General features: G+C 44.3%; 1 protein-coding gene across 1 annotated transcript in view; it reads left to right on the top strand.

Annotated features, from left to right (window-relative positions):
* The window catches only part of FEZ1 (fasciculation and elongation protein zeta 1), a 41027-nt gene that overhangs the window by 1072 nt on the left and 29888 nt on the right, over positions 1-10067 (top strand). The window contains exon 2 of the mRNA XM_007463598.1: positions 5066-5421. Within this exon, the coding sequence (XP_007463660.1) occupies positions 5111-5421 (311 nt within the window). The 5' untranslated portion in view covers positions 5066-5110. The remainder of the gene's footprint in view (positions 1-5065; positions 5422-10067) is intronic.

The following is a 10067-nucleotide window of genomic DNA, read 5'->3' as shown; positions in this document are numbered from 1 at the left end:
CCCCCTCCCCCCAGGGACCGTGCATTCCTCCAGTGTCAGACCCGCTGGCAGCTGCCGCAGACGCTGGCGGAGCGATTGTTTTACCGCGAACAGGTCGGAGAAAGGACGGGTGTGATGGTGGTGGGGCACGCTGCCCTTCTGTGGGCCCAGGGCCTCTGGGGCTGGGAGCGCATCTGACGGAGCCCCCAGGGGGTACATCACAGCCCTCTCTTCTCTCTTCCCTATCCCTGCCCTACTCGCCGCGACACCTCCCGACCCCCTCCGCTTCCATGTCCCGGTCTTGTTTGGCTGAAAGGGCCGTGGCCGTTGGAGTATGCGTGCGGCCTGCGCGGGATGCCCCCGGCTTTCTTGGAGCTCCAGGCATTGTGCTGCTTGGAGGAGCCTTTCTTTACCCCAACAGACTGGGGGAGGGGGATGTGAGATGAGGGTGAACGGAGCAGCAGGAGGAGGGGGAAGGGGGAAGCGGAACCACAAAGGGGTTGCTGACTTCTATGCGGTGAAATACTCTCTTTCCGTCAAAATGTGCAGCTTGGCAGGAACATGTACACTGACTGGGCTTTGCTGAGGAGCAGTGGGAAACCGAAGGTGGGTCAGTGGAGGGCAGCTTTAGGGATGCTATGGGGGGGGTGGGGTGGGCATAGAATCAACTGGTCTGTGGGGCAAGTAGTGGGAAGAAGGGGAGATGGAATGGGGTCTGTGTGGAGGTGCAGAGGCCCAGCAGGGGGAGGCATGGTGAATTCTCTGCTGCTCCGCTCAGCAAAGCAGGCACTGGGAAACGGTGCTGCAGCCCCGAGCTGCAGCTACTATGCATCATTGTGCTGCACGAGAGGCTAACCCTGTGTTTCCTACTGGGTCTCTGTTAAGTTCTGAGCCGTCTTTTCTTTTCCAAGTTACACCATCTATTGGGAACCAAAATAAATGGAATAGATTATAGGACATAAGCAAACTATAGTCCTGCACTCTTGTTCTATGATAAAGAGAAAAAGACAAGACCACCCTCCTATGGTTCCTTCTTTCTGCCATTCTTCATGTATTTTTTTTGTTTCAAATTGATTTTGGAAGTATAGAGAAAGAGGATAAGCTCTCAATTGAATTATCCCTAGCTTTTAAGGGAAGGAAGCTTCTGAAATGAGCTGTGACTGAAGACAGGGGCAAGCTTGCCAGGATGCAAGAGTAGGACATCTCATTGGGGGGCAGAGTTACCCCACCAAGAGAGAAGAGCAAAAGAAGGAGAGAAGGGGAACCATTTAAGAAGGACTGCCAGCTCTAACCCAGAAACCCCTCCTTGAGGCCTTGGTGGGGCCGGTCAGGTGCCTGGCTCTCACCTCCTCCGCCACAGCCTGGGCTCTTACTACAAATTCTGGGCTCAGTTTGGGTGTCAAGTGACTTTGATTTTCAATGCAGGCTCTCAGTTTTAGCTTCCTCCCCACCTGGTCGTTCATGCGGAGCTTCTTGGCTCCTGGGTAGTGAGTGAGTTGATGAAAAGAAATCAGGCTATATTGCAGATTGTTCAAATGATCACATTTCTGAACTATAGAGCTGTGATATCCATTTCTTCTTTTATAATCTTCTAGGTGAATCTATTTTCTCTAGAGCCTGGGCTGAGGATAGGTGCTTTCAGGATAATCTTCTTTGTTGCCAACGCTCAATCATAGCCCTAGGTTCCACTTGGCTCGCCCCCTTGTTACTGGTTAATGGTATAGATTGTGCTGTTTCAAATCAGCACCCTCCTTGATATCACCTTCTCACACCAGCTCCCTTGTCCCCTCCAGGAAGAGTACAGATTTAAAGGAAGTGTAATATCTGGAATACCAGCTGGTTAGCTTTCATGTCTCTCTGAAATGGAACCAGTGATCTGAGTGGCTTTGACCACATGAATCGAAAATAGCAGGGGTGCCTTAGTAAAAAAGATGGTAACATTCATTCAGCAATAGTTCTCTCATTTGATAAGCGTTTTGAAGCATCACACATGGAATATCATGGCAAGGATAGTTTTTCTTTTCCTTGAAGCACTCTCACCCCACATTTCCACGCAACTAAGTTAGCCTCGCTTTCCTAATGTTATTGACATGACATGTATTCCACACATTGTACTTAGCACTTCAAAGATTATCTCATTTACTCCACCAAATAACCTCCAATATAAGTGCTATTTAAACCCCCATGTTATGGATGAGGAAGCTGAGTCAGAGAGGCTTATAATTTGCCCAAAGTCTCATAGCTAGGAAGTAATAGGAACAGGATTGGAACCTGGGGCCCGGCGTTAACCATCAGAGTCCTTCCTCTCTCCATACAAATCCCTTGTCTGTAAAACCTTCCTTACTCTCAGTTGCACTCAGTGATCTTTTCTAAACTCACTTTTTTGGCACTCGGAGGTTCCTAATCTTTTTTGTGCTATGGGCCACTTTAGCAATGTAGAGAAACATTTGGGATCCTTCTCTGAATATGCTTTTAAGTGCATAAAATAAAATATGGTTATATTCAAAGAGCCCTTAGGGGTCTGTCGACCATAGGTGAAGAACCTCTAGCTGGCAATTAGTTATGTGTATATTGCTTAATAGCTGGATTGTCCAATATGGTAGCCACTAGCCATACGTGGATATTGGACACTTGAAATGTGGCTGATCCACATGGAGACATACTGTGAATGTAAAATACAGATTTCAAAGACTTAATATGAAAAAAGAATGTAAAATGTCTCATTAATATTTAAAAATATGGATTACATTTTGCAATGGCGATATTTTGTATATATTAGATTAAATAAACTATACTATTAAAATATATCAATTAAAAGTATTAAGTTAATATGTTATTAAAATTAACTTTCAGAGGCATTAACTCTATACCAACACCTTCATGTTAACAAACAAGGAAATCAGGACCCACAGTGCTTGTCACTCAGCCAGCCTCTGGCAGGTCTGTTGGCTCCTGAGCCTGTGTTCTTTCCAAGCTGTCATAATACTGCTTTTATATCTTTTTGTATTCCAAGGTCCTGTTATGTTGCCTTTGCAAACTGTAAATACTCAAAATATGTTTTGATGAGATGTGGTGGTAACTGACTTAATCCCAGTAAAATCCCAGTAAGAACTCTCCGGGTCCTCACCTGCCATACCCTCTGCCTTGCTTATTTAGAGTTTTAGTTTTGTAGGTAGAGGTGGAGAATGGCAGTCCTGGGGCAGAAGCTGTGGTTTTTGCTGTCTGTTTGGTCCTCTTGAGGTAGTGGTTCCAATTTAAGCATCTATCTGGATCAGTCATCACGCAGATAGGAGGGAAAAGTTTGGTTGCCTTGCTGTGTTGCAGGGAAGGAAGCTGAGTAGGTGGAGAAGGGTATGATAGACAATAATGCTTGTGCTGCCTGCAATGGAAAATGAAAACTGTGTGAGGGGGACAGAAGATCATTTGTCAGTGAGCACACATTGATTGATTGCCTCGCCACAGGCAGTGGGTGCTAGAAACCATGGAGTGTATCCAGAGGACGTCTCTGCCCTCGAGGAATTTAAATTAAAATTGGGGAAGGGCTTGGATGTACGCACAGATGGTTAAATCGCAGCGAAAGGCAGTGTATGTAGAGGACCCGGAGCTGTTGGGAAATGAAGGGAGGTGAGTGTACAGCCTTCCAGGGTGTAGTGCCCAAGGTGGTTGTGGAGTCTGGGCTTTGGAGCACATGAGTCTCTGGGTCTTATCTCTTACAGGGTACTAGGTCATTTAATCCATTCTTCTAGTTTCAGACATATGCTGTGTGTCTGGGAAAAACTCAGGTGCTTGTTTGAAAGTCTGTAGTAGTGTTCAATTAGTCTATCATTTATTGATGAGAGTAACAAAATATCCAGGTCCATGAAGCCCTATCCAAAACCCTTGGGGCCAGGCATGTTTCAGAATTTAGATTATCTCAGATTTTGGAAGGCAATAATAGAGTGCATATTCTGCATATCATCCCCCGGGGCCTGGGGTAGCAATCTCTATAATTTAAAAAAATTAAAATTTCTGCAGAAAAACACACTAAATGGGATAAATTAAAACCATGAACAGCTCTATATTCATGTAGATCAAGTTTAGTTGCCAAATGTGTTTAGGTCAGGGCAGGTTTTACCACCAAATAAGTTACGAAAAACTTCCAGGTGTTTTTTTTTTTAAATTATTTTATTTTATTTATTTATCTCTGGCTGTGTTGGGTCTTCGTTGCTGCGCGCAGGCTTTCTCTAGTTGCGGCGAGCAGGGGCCGCTCCTCATCGTGGTGCGCGGGCTTCTCATTGCGGTGGCTTCCTGTTGCGGAGCACGGGCTCTAGGTGCGGGGGCCTCAGTAGTTGTGGCGCGTGGGCTCAGTAGTTGTGGCTCGCGGGCTCTAGAGCACAGTCTCAGCAGCTGTGGCACACAGGCCCAGCTGCTCCACGGCACGTAGGATCTTCCCGGACCAGGGCTCGAACCCACGTCCCCTGCATTGGCAGATGGATTCCTAACCACTGTGCCACCAGGGAAGCCCAAACTTCCCGTTTTGAGAGCACATGGTTAGGGTTGTGGACCTATTGTAATAGTAATAATAATAATAAAATAATAATAGAGAACATAAACTGAACAACATAGACGTTTATTATCTGCCAGGCACTGTTCTAAGCACTTACCAGTGTTTACTCCCTTAACCCTTAGGACAGTCCTTTGAGATAGGCCCTGTTATTATTTCTGTCCTAAGAAGAAAAAAAGGGAGCACAGAGAAGTTAAGTTACTGCTAAGGTCACAGCTGGTAAGGGGCAGAGCAGGATGCAAACCTAGGCAGTCTGGTCCAGAGGCTGCATGCTTAACCATTAGGCTTTGTTTTTTGGAGCAGGGAATTGGAAGCAGGTGTGCCTCCAAAATGTATGCTAATTGGGTTAGCATTATTCACACTAACAATGATATTTGAACTCCTTAAGGGTATAATAGTGAGGAAGTATGGAAACGATGGACCAGTAAAGCGGAACTTTGTTTTTAGAGGTCTGAGAGTTATGGAATAAGTGATTATGGTTCCTCAGCAGAGTTGTCACAAAAGTCCAGTCCAAACTCACATCACCCTGTTTAATTCTTCTAGATAAACGAATCCTGAACATTGCAGTTGTCCTATTGCTGTGCAAGAATGGAGGCCCCACTGGTGAGTTTGGATGAAGAATTTGAGGACCTTCGGCCCTGCTGCTCGGAGGACCCAGAAGAGAAGCCACGGTGTTTCTACGGCTCATCTCCCCACCATCTAGAGGACCCCTCCCTCTCTGAGCTTGAGAATTTTTCTTCTGAAATAATCAGCTTCAAGTCCATGGAGGACCTGGTGAATGAATTTGATGAGAAGCTCAATGTCTGCTTTCGGAACTACAACGCCAAGACCGAGAACCTAGCTCCCGTGAAGAACCATTTCCAGATCCAAGAGGAGGAGGAGACCCTGCAGGATGAGGAGTAAGCTGTCTTAATTGCCCTCTCTTGCCTCAGATTAGAGCCCTGGAATCTGGGGCTTCTTGACATAGAACGAGTTTCTGTCCTTGGGTTCATGGCGTATTACTTATATTTTTCTCTGTGAGGCAGTGCGCTGGTAACTGCTGACATCGTTCAGTTGTGTCCCTTTACAGTTACTCATAGAGCTTTCTTAAGTTGAAACCACAAAGGAATGAAGGATTTTTAGGAAATGGGTTTTCCTAGATGCAAAATTGAATTTCAGGAGCATATGGTACATTTGGGGGTCTGTCTATCTTCAGCTTTCTTTATATCCATGGTAACCCACCCAGATATTAGAAATAAGGACCAGAAAAAAATTTAGTTAACTGTGACAGAGGAATATATGTCGTTGGAAGAATTTGCTTTATAAAACACCAGGATTGTGAAAATCTCCAAATTGTTTATAACCCCTCAGGACTGGAAAAATTATCTACAAAAGTTAAGATATGTCCAAATAAGAAACCATACACATTGAACCAAGAGAACAGGGAATTACCCTGGACACAATAAAGGTGATAACCAGGTGAAGTGGCTTTTGAGTATGCAGATTCCCTGTGTCACTTACTAGCCACCTTGCAGGGTCTTAACAGAAGTCAAGAAAAGCAATTTGAGAAAAGTGCTGTTCAAGGAGGGACTAGAAAAGAGAAGAAGGGAGTGATTTGTCATATAAATTAAGGAAAGGTGTTTGGGGCATTTAGTAAAAATAGGCGTAAATTCCCCATAGGGATAAAATATGCATCAACTGTTCTTTAGGGTTCACACAAGAAATGTCAAGCTGTTGGCAATGGAAGTTTGGAGCAACTGTACTTTTGGTTTCTCTTTTTATGGACTTGGGTGGGAAGAGTTGCCCATGAGTAAGTGGGGGAAGAGGTTTGACCCACAGGATTGAACCTGATTGTATTGGGCAGATAGTTGCTTATTTGATGACTACTGAGACTGTATCTCTGTGAATACAAGGGTTGTATATCTGTCTGTCTTATTCATTATTATCTCTCCACTGTCTGATTCAGCACATGGTGTGTGGTAAGTGATCAAATAATATTTTTGGAGTGAATAGTGAGTATCGAATGACCTGGATGAGCAATGATAGCTAGCCTCGTAGGTGCATGTAATGTATTTCTAGGCTCACGCCACTTACTTCGTTTCTTTTTAATTAATGCTTGCCTGAAGGCATGATCACAGAGAACATTTCACTCTGGTGACCAGTACTATAACTGTGGGCTACGTGTTTCAATTCAATCTTAAGTTTCAAATTGATTCTTTTAGCTTCTGAGCCTTTTATAATTTGCTCAACTCCTCGAGGTCATAAAAGAATGGCTCTGGGGCTTTATTATACAGAGTAGCTTTTACTGTTATCTACTGCATTGCACCAGGCAATGGACTAGAAACACGATGAATTGTGATTTTCATACTCTCACTAACTCACCGTGTGACCTTGGGCTTGTCACTTAACTCTAGTTGACTGCGTGGGTCCTCATCTTTGGGACCTCCCGAGCTCAATCTTGATGAAGCAGGGCTAAGGACTTGCCAATAACCTAATTTCTCACCTCACCCAGGCTGTGCTCGGAAAATTCCTTTTGCTTCCAACAAATAATTTCTCCCCTGTCCAAACCACCCCTTTGCCTCATTAAGGACAGAGGCCCCGCAAGCAGGTTCTTACTCTTTCCTAGCACATTAGCAGAGGCCACTCAATGTTAATTACCGTCACATGGGATTATTAGTCTTATCCTGATTTTTCTGACTTGCCTGCCTCATTGACTGCCTCAGCTAAATGACCAAAGGTTGAATAATTCCTTAGAGGTAAAATATGATTTGGGGATAGTGTGGTGGGAAGAATCTGGGAAGAGAAATCGTAACACAGTGGTTTCTAGGCATTCCGCATATCTAAAGCTTTACAACTTAAAATAAAAATTTGAATTAAATTACACACTTTGTTTTAGAGACACCTATCAAGCTATTTCAACTGTAAAATTATGATGAGGTAAAGGAAAAAGATAATTTAATATCCAACGCAGTTAATAGTCTCCTGAGCCCAGCTCTGGTGTTCTAATAAACCTGCTTAGGTTTAGTAGTTAGAGATTTATTTCATCTACCAATGAGTGGAAAGTGTTTCGGGTGGGTTAGAACTGTACAATAGAGGCTTCAAACAAAAACAATGAAATTCTTGGTCAAACCAACCTCCTGAAAGATAGCACGAACCAGAAAGCAGGGTCAGTGATTCCCTTTGAAGTTTTGACTTATTTAGTTTTCATTTGGAACTATGTGGCTCAGAGGGAATTGGCTGAGATATCAACTCTTCTCTGATTTGTCAGGGCATGGAAGTCCTAGGCATTAAAAGAGAGTCAGTATGTATCAATATGTATTTCTTGTTTCTAAATTTAGAAAATATTCCAGAATCTCTTCTTTGCATACGTAGGAACACCCTTTCCTTTGTCATAAGAGATCTGACCTGGAGGCCTACAGAGTGGGAATGGTCAGCCCTCACCCCACTTCCTACTTCACTGGGGTCCCTGTCTTACAAGGACCCTGGAGACAGAGGGGCCAAACATGTGAGAACCTGACAGTCCTGTCCTTCCGGTAGAATTACTGGATTAAAGGTCATGTTAAAAATCAAGTTCGCATGATAAATAAACACCCTGGAGTCAGCCATGCTTTAAGTCGAAGAGAAGTGAATCCCAAATAATCAGATAGGGAAAGTCGACAGATGCCTGTGATTTTTAGGAAAGTTAATTCTCTTCTCAGAGGTTCAACGCGAGCCTCTCACTGTTGTGGCCTCTCCCATTGCGGAGCACAGGCTCCGGACGCGCAGGCTCAGTGGCCATGGCTCACGGGCCCAGCCACTCCGCGGCATGTGGGATCTTCCCAGACCGGGGCACGAACCCGTGTCCCCTGCATCAGCAGGCAGACTCTCAACCACTGCGCCACCAGGGAAGCCCACAGACCCAGATTTTTGGATACGTGTCTTGTCCAACCTGTTCTGTTTGGTTTGCTCATCCTCTTCCAAATCCCTAGCCCTCCATGGTGAAAGCTACTTACAGTCATTTCTATAGGCATCTAAGCCCATGATATAAAATATGCACATGAAAAGGCTTTTCTGTTATTACAGGGACTGAGGGAGCAAATTGGATCTCAGGCGCCATGGCAGCATAATGACAAGAATGGAGGGAACCTGTTTAATCTTAGTTCTTTGATGAAAGATATAGTGAATAGCTTTCAAAGTCTCCTTTCCCCAAGATAAGTGTAAATAGCAGGATGCTTCTCAGGAAGTGGAGTTTTACAGTCCACCCAGGATGCCTCTAACAGGGAATATATCTCTTCCCAAGAACCCTACTTAGGATAAGATGGATAACCTCTCTGGGGAGAAAAGTCCGTCCCATTCTCTCCCTCACAGAAAGCTTTGTGTTTTTTCCTCCCACCGCCATTCTTCGTTCCCATGCCTGCCTTTGCCGTCCATTTAACCTTCCCCGGGCTGGAGATCTAGACAGAAAGCAGGCGTGTACCCTTGCTGACCTTCCCATTTCTCCTTTCATAGATTGATGAAAGCACCAGGTCCAGAATAATGCAGTTATAGACTTTTCACACAGAGCTGGCTGCTGAACTGCTGTTCTAGGTTGTGATTTGGAACTTGGCATATTGTTCTGATGCCCATGCCCATCATAAAGTTCATAAAGAATTGGAATAGTTAAGTGGGTAGCAATATAGGCTCTGTAGCTGTATTGCCTGGGTTCAAATCCAACCTCTGTCATTACTGGCTGTGTGAATCTAGATGAGTTAATTAACTTCTCTGTGTTTCAGGGTTTTTTTTTTTTCTCAGTATCTGCCTTATAGAGTTGTGAGGAATGAATGAATTAATCCACAGAGAGTTTAGGATAGTACCTGGCTTATGCATAGTAAATGCTCAGTAAGGTTGGCTGCTATGGTTATTATTGTTAAATGGGCACTGAATGAATACGGGAAGGATGTGCAAGTGATGACAAAGAGATGAGAGTCATTCTATTAAAGGTTGCTTATGAACCTCAAAGGATAAAAAGTGTGTCCATCAGAAAGCAAGGAGAAAACTTGAAACAGAAAAAGGATGGCTTGATATCCCGAGGAGATAAAGGTTTAGGGAATTGTCACTAAAAGTCTAGAATTAGAAGATAAAATCCAGAGTATGTCAGTGAAGGCTCAAGTGAGAAAAGTTGCCACCCTAAATGATTTGAGGCAGTCTCCAGTTGTCACTTTAAGGATATAGACAGTTTCAAGGTCATTGGAAAGTGCGGTCCGTTCAAGGTTCCAGCTTCCATCCTATCTAGGAGAGGTACAAAAGGCTCCTGCCTGTTTTGGGCTTTGCTGAATTTTATTTCTCCAGGCGCCTGCTGTAGGGTCAGACCTGAAGGTCAGTGCCTGCATGCGTGTTGTTCATTCTCGATGCAGAGTGTAATGCAGTGATGCACGGAGGACTTGACTGCTGACCTTCCTAGTGGGTGTGGCGCTGGGACTTTTGGAGACAGCAAATCATATTTGCCTCTTGGCTTTAGAACCCTAATGAGACTTGGATTTAGAATTAGGCTGGATTAGTGAAGCTCTAATAGTGCTTGATGGAAACTGGATTATCACCCATGTTTAAG

Source organism: Lipotes vexillifer, unplaced genomic scaffold (genome assembly GCF_000442215.2).
Source record: "Lipotes vexillifer unplaced genomic scaffold, Lipotes_vexillifer_v1.1 scaffold442, whole genome shotgun sequence".
Classification (NCBI taxonomy): Eukaryota; Metazoa; Chordata; class Mammalia; order Artiodactyla; family Lipotidae; genus Lipotes; species Lipotes vexillifer.
Note: the sequence above shows the minus strand (reverse complement) of the source record. Positions and strands in the feature narration are given on the sequence as shown.